Source organism: Arabidopsis lyrata (genome assembly GCF_000004255.2).
Source record: "Arabidopsis lyrata subsp. lyrata unplaced genomic scaffold ARALYscaffold_4, whole genome shotgun sequence".
Taxonomy (NCBI): domain Eukaryota; kingdom Viridiplantae; phylum Streptophyta; class Magnoliopsida; order Brassicales; family Brassicaceae; genus Arabidopsis; species Arabidopsis lyrata.
In genome coordinates this window covers 12,232,621-12,250,006 of record NW_003302552.1, presented here as the reverse complement: position 1 = coordinate 12,250,006, position 17,386 = coordinate 12,232,621, and the positions used below count along the sequence as shown (strand labels likewise).

The 17,386-nt window shown below is 34.9% G+C and overlaps 3 protein-coding genes across 4 annotated transcripts; 1 reads left to right on the top strand and 2 right to left on the bottom strand.

Moving 5' to 3' along the window:
* Window positions 1-1,302: 1,302 nt before the first annotated feature.
* LOC9315196 (putative F-box protein At5g52620) lies at window positions 1,303-2,692 on the bottom strand. The gene has a single exon (XM_002879083.2). It carries the CDS (start codon window positions 2,652-2,654, stop codon window positions 1,512-1,514), a length of 1,143 nt encoding a protein of 380 aa, XP_002879129.2. The 5' UTR covers window positions 2,655-2,692; the 3' UTR covers window positions 1,303-1,511.
* Window positions 2,693-5,879: 3,187 nt separating this feature from the next.
* Window positions 5,880-7,098, top strand: LOC9315195 (RING-H2 finger protein ATL57). The gene is made up of 3 exons (XM_002880913.2): window positions 5,880-5,978; window positions 6,172-6,528; window positions 6,602-7,098. Exons 2-3 carry the CDS (start codon window positions 6,181-6,183, stop codon window positions 6,956-6,958), a joined length of 705 nt encoding a protein of 234 aa, XP_002880959.1. The 5' UTR covers window positions 5,880-5,978; window positions 6,172-6,180; the 3' UTR covers window positions 6,959-7,098.
* A 278-nt stretch (window positions 7,099-7,376) lies between these two features.
* Window positions 7,377-12,535, bottom strand: LOC9315194. 2 transcript variants are annotated; one of them, XM_002879081.2, is made up of 9 exons: window positions 12,339-12,535; window positions 11,747-11,901; window positions 10,806-11,645; window positions 9,977-10,095; window positions 8,737-9,630; window positions 8,341-8,650; window positions 8,044-8,209; window positions 7,829-7,931; window positions 7,377-7,732 (listed from the first exon to the last, which is right to left on the bottom strand). In XM_002879081.2, the coding sequence occupies exons 3-9, from the start codon at window positions 11,616-11,618 to the stop codon at window positions 7,615-7,617; spliced, it is 2,523 nt and encodes an 840-aa protein (XP_002879127.1). In that variant the 5' UTR covers window positions 11,619-11,645; window positions 11,747-11,901; window positions 12,339-12,535; the 3' UTR covers window positions 7,377-7,614. The 2 variants fall into 2 exon arrangements, with proteins under 2 accessions (XP_002879127.1, XP_020883784.1); XM_021028125.1 differs by having other exon boundaries at window positions 10,806-11,627.
* Between the last annotated feature and the right edge of the window lie 4,851 nt (window positions 12,536-17,386).

Genomic DNA, 17,386 nt, shown 5'->3' with positions numbered 1-17,386 from the left:
TGATTAAAAAATCCGTCCCGCCAAACCCGTCCCGCCAAAAAACTCATTTATTTTATTAATGTTGATCTTATTTATGATATGATTCTGAATCATTGTCTAAATATTTTAATCGATGTAGAACGTTGAACACACATTTTTGTCAATTAGATAATATATGTCCGTTTTTAAAATTTCGAATCATAGTATATGCAGAAAAAAAATGATTTTTTTTTTACTTTATGTATTATGTGATGATTCAAAACAGTTAAAAACAAATCAAACAAAGATGATAGGAGAATCATAATTCTAAATCTTAATCAAATCTTCTAAATATCTAAATTATTAAATATGGAATATTCGGTGTATGAGTTGGGTTAAATATAACCCGACCCAATAAATTTTTTGTGAAAGATTTTAAAAAACGGGTCGGATATCCGATTAACCCAAAAGCATTTTTATCCATCCGTCACCAAAATGTTGCAAAAATACTAGTATAGATACATATTGGAGAATCTCATTTAGAATTTACCCAAAAACTTTGATATATATGGTGCAACTTAAGGAAGGTAGTTCAATTTCCATTGATATTTTCTCATGGAAGGTCGCTCTCACTTGTCAAAATTACTCCATTCATTGGAGACTATTTAATCAACATGGGTTCGCTATGGTCTCGAAGATTTGGAAAATAAATACTATTGCTTTAATTGCCTGATAGTTTTTTTTTTTTTTTTTAAATTGCGTGATAGTTAATTTGACAAATAATTTGTATTAAAAAAAATTATTTGTATATATTTGATAATAGGAACGTGAAAAAAAAGAAGAATTTAGAATTAGATTAGAGAAAAAGTGAAAAAAAAAGTTAAAGAGGTGAAATTAGTTTAGTCTTTGATATTTCTTAATTAAGCTATCTTAATACTCTTAATTTAGGCCTTGTTCGTTCTAGACGCAGCTACAGCCTACAAAAGGTAGCGACCAAAACCTACAAACGAGGGAGAGGAATTCGTTTGCCACATTAAGTTTTTATTTTAGGCCATTAGAACTGCCTCTGTAAATTGTAGTAACACCCATATTTTCTTATTTAAGTCATCGAAGTCTCTCTTTTTCAGCTTCAGCAACATTACACAAATAAATTAGAGATAGAGTGTATACTATAAACAATTAAGAAGATGCGTCGTGGAAAAGAACGAGGCCTTAATCATGTATATATAAACAAGAAGAGTGAGTCACCAAATTTAGGTTATTTTGTTTTGACGTTTTTCCTTGCAACTTGTTTAAGTTGGGGACTAAACCAATTGTTGTTCGTGGTTTCATCCAGTAATTTCTCATATACAAAGAAACAAGAAGTTCTATGAATATTCCATGAAAATGCAATTAATGTGGGACAAAACTAAAACATTGTTTTGCTTTCAAGTAACGTGCAACAAAATAAGGGCATTGAGAATAAAACTTGGAAAAAAAAAATGACATGTCAAAAAAATATGGAGCTTAATTACATTGAAACATGTAGCTGAAAATGTCCATTTAGAGGCAAACTAGCTAGACTCTGTTATAAACTTGAAATCCTCAGCATAGTCTACAAAGGTGTAAACTCTATTAGGCTTCTCAAACGCTTCAAAACCTTGGACTCTAACTCTCTCAAGAGTTCTCCTTTCGGGATTGAAGTAGAAAACAAAGAAAGCTTTAGATGTATAGTCCATGGACAAAATAATTTCATTAGTAGCAGTCACTCCAACGACGGAAACATCTCCCTTAACGACAATATTCACCGGAAAAGTGTATCGATGTTCCAACCATTTTTGATCCTGGGCATCCTCTAGAATCTGCAAACACAACCTAGCTCTTCCATAAACGTAACTATCCCAACGCCAACTAATTACACCTAATTTACCCTTGTATTTTATCAATTTAGTAGACGAAGAAGTAGACGAAGAAGAAACTAATAACTTCCTAATAATAGAATCTGTCTTAAGAAACCTAAAATTTTCATTCCTAACATCAAAGCAAGCTAACTTCACACCTTTTGCTTGTCCAGCAATGTAATACAAAACCCCATCGATGCATACCCCTTCCCCTATAGGATAATGGTTTTCCGGACAATGCAGTTTTCTCCATGACATTTTCCCAGTTCCTAATGTCATAATATGTCCCTCTTCATTAGATGCTCCATAAATTGAATTTCTTATGTTTGATACTTTATATCTTTTGCCAATAGGATCATAACCTAATAAGCTTCTTGAATCCCTTTTCCTTTTCAATTGAGGTAATCTTGCGTACTGTCCTGTGCTAGGGTTACATATCACCGGCACTTCACTTCTCCGCATATTAGGGAAATAGAACAAGCCAGAGACAGGACCACAAATCTCTGATCCCATGTCTCCAGGTAACTGCATATGCAAGTCGGCTGATACTACAAGAGAATGGTTCTCATCTAGATTATGGAGCTGAGGCGACGAGTAGAAGCACCAGTCACCGGAGTTTTTGATGGCGAATAAGAGACGTGGCTGAGAAGTTAAGGATCTGGTCAGGAACAACTCGGTGAAATTTTGAGAGTTAAGTATTGATGCACAGAACTTGGATGCGAGACCAAACCTAGCGATTTCTTTAGTAGAGGATCTCGAAAGTATGTCGAGAATGATGTCGATCGGGATGGGATCTGAGTTTCCTTCTCTTGCCATCGAAGATCGTTCGTGTGTTTTGGTTCCAGACTTAATTAACGTAGGCTGTAATTTAGGGTTTATATAGAGGTCCAATATGTAAAATAAATAGGGATTTCACAAATGTTAAAACTCGATTCAGAAAATAAATAAGGAAATGTTTTATTTTTGGGATAAAATTAAGTTTCCTATTACGGAAAACGAAACGTTTGTGTGTGTATACAACAATTAGCTAGGCTTAGCTAAGGAGTCTTTAGGCCCAAAAAAAGACAACTAAATAGAACATGATTTAAGTCATTGAGAATGAAATCAAGAGCTTAGGGATATACAGGCCCGGCCCAAAGGGGTAGAGCAGAGGGGCATAGGCCTAAGATTGAATCACAAAAAAATATCATTAGTATAAGGCCCCGTTAAAAAAAGAATTTAACAAAGAAAAATGCCCAAGTTTTCAATGTTGTTATTTTTTAGATTCATTTTGCCAATCTTAGAAAGGTTTAAAATGAAACCCAAATATTTTAAACTTTCAAAAAAAAAAAAATCATCTCAAAATTTAAAGTTTTCTTTATTTATTTAATACACCTTTAAAAACATGTTTAAATATATAAAATTTTAATTTCTTTTTACATAAAAGGATCCAAAATCTTGACAAGAGGATAGATAGTTTTTTGCACTTGGGTTTTGAGAAAATTAAAATAAGTAACTTTCACTGGTTTAGTCTAAAAACAGTATTCTAAAGTTAAAAGTAAAAGTAAAAGTAAAATTTACAAATATAAGTTTTTTTCTTTGTTAAACCTCAACACATGTTTACAAAGTTTAAATTTACTTTTCTCTATGACCTGTATTCACTGTACTAATTTTGGAACAACCCCTTTATATATGTGTGTGTGTCACATTTACCCAAATCTTTCTGTTTCATGCAATTTGACATCTAGAATTTGTAAATTTAAAATTTATATATCACTTCGTCTTTGTAAAAAAACACATCCAGAATTTTTGACGTCATCTCCGGCACCTCCAAGGGAGTAAGCTTGAATAACATAGTATCCCACTTGTCTTAAATCTTCAAGATCACAGGTATAGTCACCATCGCTAGCCATGACTAATAAATACGCTGGTGGTTGCCTCTCAAGAGCATAGGCCAAAATATCTCTGACAAGTGCAATATCATCGTCGTCTCCCCTTTTAGCAACCAGTCTTTAGGCTTCTCCAAGTAGGGTAAAGTCTTAACGGGCGAAACCTGCACAAAAAGAACTACTGAATAAATAAATAAATAACCTCATCACGACGATTTATCAAACAAATTTTTATAAAATTTCATAAAACCTCTATCTTGTCATAAGATGCTACAAAATCCATAAAAATTATCAATGGTTTTTATGTTTTCCAGATGCATAACTGTTCCAAAGACTTAATAAAATTTTAGCGCCTCAATACATTACCACTAAGGTGCGAATAATCAAGACCCCTTTGATGGGTATTGCAATGGCTATGTTTGCTTTTGAGGGGTTTGTTGAACTGCTAATAATCAGAACAATTTTTTTTATCGTGATTTTGAGTTTGAACAAACAATTCAATATTTGTTTTTAATTCATTTGTCCATCTAAACATTGACAAAGTTTGTCTTTTCTTTTAGTGTATGAACTTACCAGGTTACTCAACAGCCAATATTCTTGTTTTATGGGATTACGAGAATTGTGTTATCCCAAGTAGCTGATGCGGAAAATGTGATTAATGGCATCGATTTTTTTTGAGAAATAACAACTATAACGGAAAAATTCATGTAAAATTGGTTATGGTGCTAAAAGCCAACTCATAAATAAGTTGTCAAAATAAAAATATTATGATATGTAACGTACCAACTCCTCGAAGGATAAAAGAATTCGTAGACAAGAAAATCATAGCTGCTTTGTTGAAATGGATTTTTGAACAAGTTATTCATTTTCAAGAGCCTCGGGTGGTGATGCTTATAAGCGGGGATGGTGATTTTAGATTTACGATCGAAGATTTGTCAGTAAAGAAAGTTAAATTATTGTTAGCACGGAAAGACCACTGGTCAATTAATTTTAGGCCACTTATTTAGTTTTTATCTCTCTTGGGATCTCTCTCGCTTTTGTTGTTGTTTTTTTTTCTCTCGGCTGAGTCTAAAAGCTTTGAACTCTATGTGATTTTTTTTCCTCTATTTGTATGTTTGTTTTATATAGCCTCAAGATTAAGTGAGACAGAGTTTTGTACATTTCAAGAACAACATTTAACTCAATTAAACTTTCATACAATTAGCATGTTCGTTTCGTCGCCGCAGCTACCTGCGGTTAAAAATTTTGGACGCTATTTAATTTTAACGTCAAACGATTAAACAGTTGCGATCTGTGGCTGCGGCTGCGGCGACGAAACGAACAACAACCTGCGGTAGTGTTGCCGCCGCCGCTACCGCAGCCGCTACGTACCGAAAATCCAATGGCCCAGCTTTTGAATCAGCAGACAACCCAACAATCAAGCTGCCAAGTATTATATCAGTATATAGTTATATATAAATATATAATTAGTACTAAAACATACAAAAGACTTTTATCAAAAGAAAAAAATAAACAAAAAAGAGTTTATACCTCAAGATCCTTATCCGCCAATAGCATATTTAACATGAGATCAAAGATATATTCAATTTCAATAACAATAGGCCAAAAAAGATTATATTTGCCCAGAAGGCCTTAGTTTCTTTGGGCCGGGGCTGGGCACATAAAGCCGAGGAGTTTTTGAATTGAATTGTCCATGAAAAGTAATGAAAACTCGAAGATATCAATCAACCTTGGATTAAAGAGAAGTCTATTGTATCAAGAAAATGGAAGAAAGTATCAAAGGAAGTGCTTCACATGATTCGGCTGAAGCGTTTGTGGTTTGATGCAGCAGATTATCCCGATTGACACACTTAAATCTGTATAGAATCTAGATGGAGTGAAAAAAAGTTTTTACTAAGTTTACTATCACGTGTAAATACTATCTCTACACAATTTGATCATTAACATTAATTCATTTACGTCGTCTTCTCAAAACATGGTACACATATTGCCGGTCCAAAGTTTCTAAATTTTCTTTAATGCCTTATGCATAATTAACAATTTAGGCCTTTTTGTTAATATAAAAGAAAAAAATTCTTCCAAAAAAAATGTTTGACAATGTGAGACCCTAAGCGGTGGCTTCACTTAATAATGTGAGACCCGAAGTGGTGGCTTCACTTGCTTGCCCTCCGGACCGGCCCTAATGAATTAGACTAGACTCTCACAAACCTTTTCAAGCTTGTACTTGATTCTTTCCTCTGCATTAACAAACTTTTTCTTCTTTCCTTTAACAGTAAGTCGCCGCGGGTCTTTCCTATTAGCTGCATTCCTTTCCTCTCTTTCTTTCTTTCTTTTCAACTTTATTCATATAGTTAAAATGATATTTAAATACTAACATGTGTACGTGTACGTTAATGTGATAAGTCTTTTCACATTGTTAAGTAATAAAAGTTGATAAATGAGAATTTCATTTTGTTTCTTGATAGACTTCACTAATGGAGACCAAGCACCTGCACCTCCGCAAGCTTCTCCAGCTCTACCAAGCTTGTGGTGGCGAACAAGAGCTCGTAACAAACGTCCAAAACGCCACATCATTACCACCGCCACCACCAGAACCACCTTCGGCATTAGACTCCTCCATGGCTCTAACCATCTTTGTCCTCTTGGTTGCTCTCTTCTTCATGGGTTTCTTCTCCGTTTACATTCACCACTTCGTAGATGATTCAACGGTTGAGATTTCTTCCATACCAAGAACAAGATCCTCTAGGATGTCTCCACGTCGCCTTTCCACCTCCGTCGTTGTCTCACGGCCGTATAGTTACCGGAGGGGACTTGATTCTCAGGTAAATCCATTTCTCTAATTTTTATACATCTCTCTCCGTTCTAACGTTAACCAGCAAGGTTGGGGCATTTCAGACCGTTCGATCTCTGCCAGTGTACCATTACACGAAAGCCACGAAGCAGCGGAACGAAGATTGCGTTATCTGCTTGAGTGAATTCGAAGAAGGTGAAACAGTTAAAGTGATACCACACTGTGGTCACGTGTTCCACGTGGATTGCGTTGACACGTGGCTGAGCTCATACGTAACATGTCCCTTGTGCCGGAGCAACCAGCTGTTCTCGGATAAGGACTTGGGCATGCAAGAACCGCCTGATCAGGGCTCGTCAGAAGAACATGACACGTGTGATGTTGTGGACCCTTGTGTCAGAAGGTGTAGTAGCTGTTCGAGTTTGGGGCAGAGGACTGGATTGGAACGGTCGTTGAGTCTCTGACACGTTTTTTTTTTTTTTTATTACTCTTGATTTTGTGTTTGTATTGTAACAAGGAAAGGGTATGAAATAAGGAATCTGTAAAATGACATTGAGTACTAGAATTTTTGGTAGTGTTGATTTCGGAGAGAAATTTGGTACTACTAGTTTTGATTGTTTCAAAAATATCGTTTGTGTTTGGCTACTTTGTAGTAGAAACAAAGACAACACATGATTACCCTTTTAGATATGAGACCGCACGCAGTTTCTTCACTATGTATTTTATGTAGATTTTTACATAACTGAGACACATCTACTCTTAAAGTTTTGTTAGCATTCGTCGAATATCTTGTTAACCAGAGCCTAGAGGCTCAATTCTTTGTATCATCCAAAGTGTTGCACTTTTTAGATGTTTTTATTGTTGGATATGCACAAAAATGTATGAAAGTCACAGATACTTTCACCAATTTCTTCTATTGAATCTTTTGATGTTTTCATGTGTATAAAAATAGTTAAGAAGTAGTGTGTGTTTGTGTCTTTCTTACACCACGGATAAAATTAAGAGCCGAGTGAATCAGAGTAATATCTATGCTAAAACATCACAGTAAAGACATTTGATATCTTTGTAAAACCCAGAATCAAATAAGCAGAGCTTGGAGCCGAAGGAGAGCAGAAGAGTTTCAAAGAATAGAGTAAGCACGAACTACCTCAATCACTGGGGCTTGGCACATGGGACATTTTCCTCCCGCTTCGACTAGCTTCTTTGCACACTTCTCGCAGGTGTTCATATGTCCGCATCTATTGTTGTTTTCGAACAAAACAAGAAAAACAGCGATATCAATTGGGGAACATAACTAACACAAATGCTCTAGTATTTTCATAGTTCATACATACCTATACAATAAAGAATCGATGTTGCTCTCGCAGCATACGCAGCAGATCCCTTTCCTTACATATTCCCATTTTGACTCGTAACTCTCAGTGTCCTTGGATGGACCTGTGAATCGATTAAGGTGCTTCCATAAGAAAAAAAAGTTGCATTCTATGTTGTGTACTGTTGTGAATCATCATATGTAAAAGCATAAAGTGACTTGGGACTAATAGAAAACCTGATTGGTCAGTAGAGCGGTGCATTGCAGCAGAGACCTCTTGTCTTATGGACCGTTGTAACTCGAGTTGCATTTCCATGCAAGCCTCCAGCATTCTCTGCAAGTTATCCATCCTTTGCTGTATTCTACCCATGTCAACCCTCAAATCGTTGATCGAATCCCAATCCTGCAGAGATATTGTTGATCAAGTTAACAAATAAAAACGACAGCATATAATATGTCAACTAATGATTTCCTTCATCTATTGGAAAAGACAATTGCTTTCTCAATAAGGATCCACTTTGGGACTAGTCTTACCATTCCGATGCCCTGATGCAAATCATGTGCCGGCCAGTTTGAATGAGATCGATCATGGTCCCACCGTGGCTGAATAGGGATCACTGGGGAGGGTAGAGACAAAGGAGGAGATTCAACAGCATCAAGTTCTTGACCACCAGTCTGAGCATCATCCTGCTGTTCTGTATCTTCACCTACTATTGTATGGTCAGAATAAGTCTCGTGTTCTTCCCAGTCGACAGGATTTCGACTTCGTCTGTCCATGTAAGATTGTATCAACTGGTTAAGATTTTCCCTAAACCCGCTCTGCAGAAGATTTGAGACACGTCTCCTGTAGTGCCAACAGCAAGCCATCAGATACATAGAATGAGGTTGAAAAGTGTGGCCATTACGGCAGAAATTTACTAAATTTCTTACCTGCTCGAGAGTTCTCGGAGTTCCATGTTGTTTTCAGTATCATCATCCGGAGGAAAGAACGTGGCTGCCCTTCCAATTGAAACTGTGTCCTGATCAGAATGTTCTTCCGACCAGTCTTGTACTGTGCTTTGAAGATCAGTATCATCAGGTTGCATCTCCGCGAGTTCTGTGAGAACATGGGCTTCTCTCTCCTCGTCCACGGATGATATCTGTGATAACTGATTTGGAAAATTCTCAGGAACATCTGTATCTGCTTCCTCTTTAGCGTCATCTCTCCATGCACTGGTTTCACCATTGATAAGTTGCCAACCGGATTCTTCGTTTTCCATAGTCTCCTCCTCGGGTTGTTCCTCTGGAGTGACATTTAGATTAATGTTTTCAACCAGATTCTCCTGGAAATTGATTGTCCTGTTTATCGGTCCCATGGTGGCAATTTCTTCGGAACTTTGCAGAGACTGTTCATAAGGTATCTCGATAGGTCCTCGTAATTGACAGCCATATCTGATCTTGTCTCCATGAATTGAAGAGGATGAACACCCAATAGCATCCTCTCTTTGATGGTTATTCATGTCGACTTCAGCATCATTTCTTCTTTGAGAAAAAACATCAATTTCTGACCGTTGCCAGCCTTCTACACGTGCAGTCCTTTCCTCCAAACTTGTGCTCCGATTATAAAAGTGTTCAGAATTAGTTATCTCATCCAGCGAAATTTGGTTGTCAGCCTCTCTGCCATTTTGACCTGAACCACCGTCTGCACCATTGATGCTATCGAGACAATTCAGTTCGTTTTGTTCACCTCTAATATCATCGGTTTCAGCATTTGATGAGGTCTCAGAATGACTACTGCTCGCTTGACCAGAGACAGACCGGTCCAATCTAGATATAAATTCCTCCCTGGCATGGACAAACACTCAGTAAGCAAGGACGTTTTTAACACCTTTAAAGCAACAGAAGTTTCATTTCTGGGTCAAGCTGCACTTATAACAAACAGAAAATATACTTCAAACTAAAAACTCATACAAAATGGGGCTGGCATTAAACTTCAGGATGAACAAGACCAACAAAGAAAGCAAGCATTCCAAGATTTACCAGATCTGTTTATCCATAACCAGCATAAAAGGTTTGAAAGCTGCACAGGATATTTACCCACATATATGGCCTATGAAAGGGCAAAAAAAAAAAACCTTCCAATAATACACAAAGATTTGCACAAATTGATTATTACAGAAGAATTAACTACCTCAGCTCAGATACAGTGTGCCTCTCTCTTAGAAAGCCCAACTCAGTAGCTGCGGATGATGTTGGTTTCTCTTTATCATCGTTGTCCCCATTTCGCAAGAATCTCCCCCTTAGCAATGCCTGCAAAAGCAATTTAAAATTATGATTTCAAGCTATGTCAGCCACAAACCCAAGATATAGAGTTGAGATATAGATCCAACTCTCAACTCCTTCTAGAACCTTCAAACAACCAATGTGCCACCTTAAACTGACCAGTACTGATAAGCAAATATATAACAGAAGGAAATATAAAGAAACAACTAAGAATTGCTAAGCATATCAATCAACTCCTATGACACAAACGTCAAGTTAGAATTTTTCTCTTCAAACAAACAGTATAAAATGACCAAATTGGGAATGGAAGGTATACAGGAAGAAAAGAGTAACAATCGTAAACTCCCTCAACCTCAAGTATGTTTACATTATCCATCTGTTTATGAATTTCATTAATCATGTTAGAAAATAATGTGACTACTTATCTCTCAGTCATTGTTCGTCTACGACAACAGGCTCAAAACTGTATCTAGAACTAATGCTAATTGTTGTTCATGTATCTTATTCCAACTACACAAATAGTGCAAAATAGAATTAGGAAGGTTGGGGCCTCTTCAGTCTTTAAGAATATATTGGTAATTCAGTAGCCTGTAAGTGTATCTGACAGTGGTTTCGGACAATATAGCAAAGGTTAATTTTTGCTTATTTCGGAATAGTTACTTAAAGATAACATATTCAATGTCACAGAGACAAGTAACAGAACGGCAAGAAACAGTCAAAAAGTCTAATGAGCAAACCTGAATGCGGTTACGATGAGCGAAGTTTGATACAGCATGATGCTGCATCAAACCCTCCAGCTCTCTTTGCCTTTCTCTCTCAGCCATTTTTAACATATCTACCCACACTTGCCTACCACACAACTTGCGTATGCCTCTTCTAGCATGTTCATTCTGGATGCAGTTTGCATTTTCAACCTGTCCATCAAGTACTCTTTCAATCTGATTAGTACCTTCAATAGGTTGTTCTTCCCTTTGATCACCAAGAGCAGGCCTCTGCTGGCTATTCATCTGAACCATCTCCCTTATGATCCTCACCCTTTCCTGTTCAGTTTCACCAAGCCATTCTGCTCTTGAGCTGTTGGTTGCGTGGGAAGCAGAATCAGTATGCTGACCTGTCCCAGAGCTCGTCCACTCACGAAAAATTTGTCTAACTCTTTCCCTTTCACCCATCCCCAGATCAGAAAAATGCTCGCTATGAAAAGGGCCGAGATCCTCACTCGAGTTATGTGACCCAACATGACTCTGGGTGGGAGACCATCCACCAAGTTCATTCTCACCCAGATTTACACTATCTCTAACAATATCATGTGCACTAATATTACTGTCACAACCATTTCCCCTCAAAGCACTAGAAGGAGAAGAACCACTCCTCCTCTCACGAGCATGACCCATCACGTGATCATCCTCAAGTTCCCTCCACATCTGTAGGAGTGAGGATGCCCGGACGCTTGGCCTTCCTTCATTTTCCCTCTGTCTAGATGGCCGAACCTCAGAGTCCCGACGGAAAGAGGAATCGATCGCCAAAATATTTTGCAGACCAGCAATAGCCATTTGATCAATCTTTAACAAACCCTTTAACTGTATTAGCAAAAAGCCTAATTATCTACAAAATATACACAAAAACTGGCTTCACCAGATAGATTTTGATCATCTCCTATGGTGCTCATCAATTTCAATACCTCAGAAATTTCATCTGACCACGACACTTAAAGCCGCGTTGCACTGAAATCATATGCTTATCGTCCAACAACATTCTCCACAAAAAAAAAAGATTCCTTCTCTTTGCAGTGATTGCAACCTCCTCGAGGTTAAAACTCAACTCCAAGCAAAGCACCTGGAAAAAAAAAAACCAAAATATTCACAATTAAAATGAATCAAATCCAAATTTCAAATAGATGATCTCTATATCAACAAATCACCGACTCTAAGCTCGACATAGAGCCGAAAAAAATTCAAAATCAGATTCCCGATCAAAAAATGTAGATTAAGAACCCTAAATCTCACATTCTAATCCGTTTACGTAGTCAAAGATTTCAACGCTCGAAAACCTCGAATCGGATCCCAAAATAATCAAAGATCCACAAAATCCGATCAAAATCAAATCCACAAAATAGCCAAATTAGAGCTCCAGAAAGGAAAAAGGAGTAATCAGTGTTGGTGATGAAGCAAAAACTCCAGAGAAAACCCTAAGAATCCGCCATTAACAAAATCAAAACCTAACTTGAAAGGGGAAAAACAGAGAATGAGAGAGACGGCATGAATGAAACCTACCAGTGAAACAATCAATCTCGTGGCTTCGATTTAGGAGTGAAGAAACGGTCACCTCCGAGAGAGAATATAACCAGAGAGAAGAGAGAAGAAGAGAAGAGAGATTTTCAGAGGAGGAACATGTGGACCTCTCTGCTTTCTTTGGGAAGAAAATCTTACCGTAACACGAACGTCTGGGGAAAATTGACTACCGACTAATACCTGCTTGACACGTACCATACTTCCCTGCTTCCCAAAGTTGGTTTTTTCTTTTTGGATTCAACTAGTATTTTATTTTTTTAAAAATAATACTAATAATAAATAAAGAAAAAATCAAAAATTTCAACTATGAAACTAATTATGTATAGCTAAAAATCTACTAGTTTTAAGGAATATCTAATTTGAAACTCTCTATTTTAAGTAGATAAATTAAAGAAACATAATTTTATACTATCCTTTTCTCTTTTGGGTGAACGAAATATAAAACCACAGAAGAATATATATTGTAAGATCTGAGAAGCGTAATTACGTATTTAATTCTCTCTCTTCTCTAGTTTTGGAAAAAGATCAAATCACCCTTATCACCTCTATCTCTATATTATTAAAAGAGAAGTACAAATGAAAATGGGTCGGGTTAGAATCAGAAAATTGACCCGAAATTCTGAAATCGGATTTTTGAAATTTTTTTGGAATATAAATTCGAATTAATAATGAAAAATCGAAATAAAATCAAATATTTATGGAAATCAAATAAAATCTGATTGTACTTATGGTAACTAATAATAAAAGCATATTCCAAACAATATTATACATTAATTACGTATAATAAATTTGTTCATATATTTTTGGGACTAATTCCATAACAATCAACGTTTTTGTCATTAATTTCGCTCATTTTAGCCAATTATCATTAATTGAAAGATATTTTACTTGCTTCTAAAGATTTTTAGAAAATTTATCACAAATAACCCATCTGTTTTATAAATTAAATTGATATTTTTATTTTGGTCTTGTAAATTAAATAGATATTTTTATTTTTTTCATGTAAATTAAATAGATATGAAATCCATGTAACTAATTTTAATTTAATTAGATTAAATCGAAATTATGATATTTTCATACCTATAGCTTACCAAAGAAGTTTAATTTTCAATTTATAAAGATTTCTTGAATATGATTTTAGAATTATTCAACAAGATGATAAATATTTATTAAATTTTGTGAATCATGAAAAATAATAATTAATTTTTAATCATTATACTTCATCTTTCAATCTCTCATCTAACAAATAAGATACATATTCTATTATGAGAAATTGCACCCTATAACCTAAAAAAACAACAAAATTAAATATCTAACCTCTAACCCCCCCTATTCACTCTCTTTCTCTTCCTATCTCTCTCTACCTTCTTTCTAAAAAACTAATTTTTCTTTTTTTTTTTGGGTTATTCACCTAAATCACCCTTCTATTATTACTATGTCCAAACTTCATTTTATTGTATGACTAAATAATATTCCCATTAGAACTGTCAAAGCGAGTTGATTCGTCCCGTTAAGTCCGTTTTGCGATAGACAAAAAATATTTTGACTTGTAGTTAGTCGGTCCGCATGACCCGCGGGTAGCATATATGAAATACAAACCCGTCCCGCGAATGTATGCGGATTTGCGGGATTGTCCATGGATTTTGTTTAAATAATTTTAAAGTAACCAAAATTTAAAATACTACTAAAATAAATAAATAAATCAAAATACTATTAAAAGTTTGTTTAAATTACCACATGTTGAATAAGTTATAATTTTATCAATAAATACTAATATGCGGGCTGATCCGCCAACCCGCGGATGAAAACCGATTAAACCTATGACCCACTGCGAATGAATCCATGTGGCCCGCTTATTTGCGGGTTTAATATATTTTCCCAAATCTGCCCCATAGTGAGATGATGTGGGCTCGACCCGCGGTTTTTGACCTATTTTGACTGCTCTAATTTCCATGAATCGTCTAATTTTAGAATTTTAAAACACAAAATTCTATTTTGTAAATCATAATTAATACGATGGGTATATTTATAAACAATTTTACATTTTCTCTACAATTCGTTATTATGAATATTTATAAGTATACTACACGATTCGTTCTACTAAAAAACACACACAATATTAAACGCAACGTATGTAAACTAATATTCTCCCGCGGTGGACCGCGGGTCCGATCCTAGTATCTAACAAAATGCGAGTTTAGCGAAACAAAATTTGAGCATTAAATGCTTGCGACATATCTGTGGCAAAAATAACGAAAGATTGCGCCGGCGTTATGGAGAAACGAAAGATTTTACGAAAAAAAATGATTACACAGATATTAGATTGATGTTCGAACGTCCGATAATTATAACATCAGCGAGCGTAACTAAACATTTAGATCCAAATCTAGAGTAGAAGATCTCATATGTGAATGTGACTATTAATCGATGAGCTCTCTAGATTATCATTTATCGGACTTTGGGTATCAATCCAAATGTTATGGTATTTGCATATGTATTGATATGAATCCGTCAAAATTTTAAAATATGAAAAAGAAAATCGTGAAACTAGATATTCTATATAACCTAATTTTTGGACTGCATCCTATGGATTCTGAATCCGATCTTGTATTTTCCCTAACCATGGTGGCAATAAGACTAATGTACTCACACACATTTTTATTTTCATTTAATTATTTTGTTTACATTTCAAATTAAGTGTCATGTTTACACGAATCACTTTAAATATTCGGTTATGTCCTAAGAAAATAAAATTGATTTTGTACTTGTATTATATTTTACACTATTGTTGATTTCACTTAGGGGCAACAGATACATATCCTTATCAAAAATTCAAAAGTACATTAAAATAACAAGAGTCAAAATTTAACAAAAGAAAACATAGTTGTTACTCTAAAACGACATTAATTAATTTGAAATGAAGAGAACAAAAACTAATTAATATCCTTAGAATTTCTAAAAACATGGCATGTGTTTAATTTTATCTTCTTTATCATCAATTTAATTAGATGACAAAAATTGAGAATGCATGATTAATGGACTAACATTGTCTTTGAGGAATATTGGTTAGTACAACTTCGGAAAAGGAAAAAATAATACACAATTCCATGAGTAGCATTTTGTAAAGGTAATTTTTACATTTTATGAATTCTTATTCCAACTAATTGATGCCAGGTAGAGTCCTAAGAACCTAAAATCATTATACTGTTTTTCAATTAGTTTGTTTATCTCATTAAGCTTTTCTAAGTATTGGAGATGGCTAATATTTGCCTCATAAGTATACATTTTACTAAATTTTCCTTTGTCGGTAAGTATGAAAAAACTCTATTAGTATAAATTTACAAGTGTTGTAATTGAATTTCTTGAGTTTAAAGAAAAAGACAAGCAACATCTAAGCTAAGTTGTTGATGAGGAAGTTTGGGGATTTCGTTGGTATAGATTTTTTTTTTTTGTATTAACTAATAATAAATGAATATCATGATTGTAGTAAAAGGTAGATCTAGTATAACCCTAAATATTATAATCATTATAAACGGTTTCGTGTTTGTGCCCTTTTAGTAGTGGTATTGACTAGATATGTTTTGATGATTAAAATTTGGGGGACTCACAAAAATGCCCCTTTTTTAATACTCCTTTTCAAAAATGCCCCCTCCCTAATAGCTTCCCTGAAATTGACCATTTTACCTTTAATGAGTAACCAAATTGACCAATTGAGGAACCAAATTGACGAAGACAAAATTGGGGAACGACGAACCAAAAATCTCGGCGGCTCTCGTCACCTTCACAGCCGACGAACAAAAGGTGATGAGATCTTAGATCCGTCGATATCTTCATCTTAGATCCGTCGAGTTCAATCGAGTTCAATCGATGAGGATCAATCGAGTCTGTAATCAAAAATCTGTGACTCATCCCAATCTGCATCAATTAGGTTCGAATCGCTTCTGAAATCTGAACCGTTTAGATCCAAAAGTTCATCGAATTCGTCTTCAAATCTGAATTGATTAATTAAGAGCTTCGATTCTGTGTTTATCTATTTTCTCGAATTTGTCTTGCTTGAAAATTATAATTCGTGTTACCTTTAAAAACTTTCTAAAACCATTGTAAAAATTTCTTCTTCATCTTCTCACTGTATTTATGTTCTTCAGTAACTATTGTACACTATTAGTGAAATAATTTTGATTTACCGTGTTTTTTGTGAAGATTGTAAACTTTAAAAAATATTGTAAAACCATGAAGAACTTTATAAATACCTTGTGAACTATCATAAAGATACATATGTTTAACATTATAATACATTATCTTTTTTATCAGGTCGTAATGATTGAGTTGAATTGCATATCTGGTGTTTGGAAATTGAAAAATAACAATTGTTGGGATTTTAAATTTGATGTTGAAAGAGGAGGGTCTCTTACTTTTATCAATGAGGATACGTGTTTCACTGATTTGTGTGCTGTTGTTATAGAAGATTTTGGAATTGATGTCGGTATTAATATAGTGAAACTCAGTTATTCATTACCCTCTACAAAAGACATGCCTCCTATGTATATTAGAAATGATAGGCAAGTGCAAGCATTTATGAAAAAGCTTGCGGAATTCAGAGGCGGTATTCAGCTATGTGTAACTGTTGAGAAGGTATTTTACCAACATTCAATTTTGTAAACTGGTTTAACAAATTTGTAAACAGTTTTAATTATCTTTACAGGGGAAAACAAGCAGTAATCCAATGATGGGGACAAGCAACATCTCAATTAGTAGTGAGAGCAATACAGATACTTATTCTACATATCAAGTCATGAATGAGGTAAAACAGTAAAGAAACCTTGTAAATTAGTAAACAAATCATTAAAATAGCTTGTAAATAAGTTAACAAAGATTCAAAATAACTTGTAAATTTGCAAAAATTATATTACAGGTACAAATGTATTCTGCAAACCCTGCTCCTATAACTTTTGTTTCAGCTCCTGCATGTCATGTCATGAATGAAGTATTTTCAATTCCCTTACAAATTCTTTGAAAATCAGTAAAAAATC

Bases quoted from the DNA above. Each gene is read 5' to 3' on its own strand.
- LOC9315194 (XM_002879081.2), bottom strand. From the start codon at position 11,618: ATGGCTATTGCTGGTCTGCAAAATATTTTGGCGATCGATTCCTCTTTC. The intron at 8,651-8,736 runs GTAAGAAATTTA...TTGGCACTACAG, and splicing joins CTCCGAGAACTCTCGAGCAG to GAGACGTGTCTCAAATCTTC. The intron at 7,733-7,828 runs GTATGTATGAAC...AAACAACAATAG, and splicing joins ATCGATTCTTTATTGTATAG to ATGCGGACATATGAACACCT.
- LOC9315195 (XM_002880913.2), top strand. From the start codon at position 6,181: ATGGAGACCAAGCACCTGCACCTCCGCAAGCTTCTCCAGCTCTACCAA. The intron at 6,529-6,601 runs GTAAATCCATTT...GGGGCATTTCAG, and splicing joins GGAGGGGACTTGATTCTCAG to ACCGTTCGATCTCTGCCAGT.
- LOC9315196 (XM_002879083.2), bottom strand. From the start codon at position 2,654: ATGGCAAGAGAAGGAAACTCAGATCCCATCCCGATCGACATCATTCTC.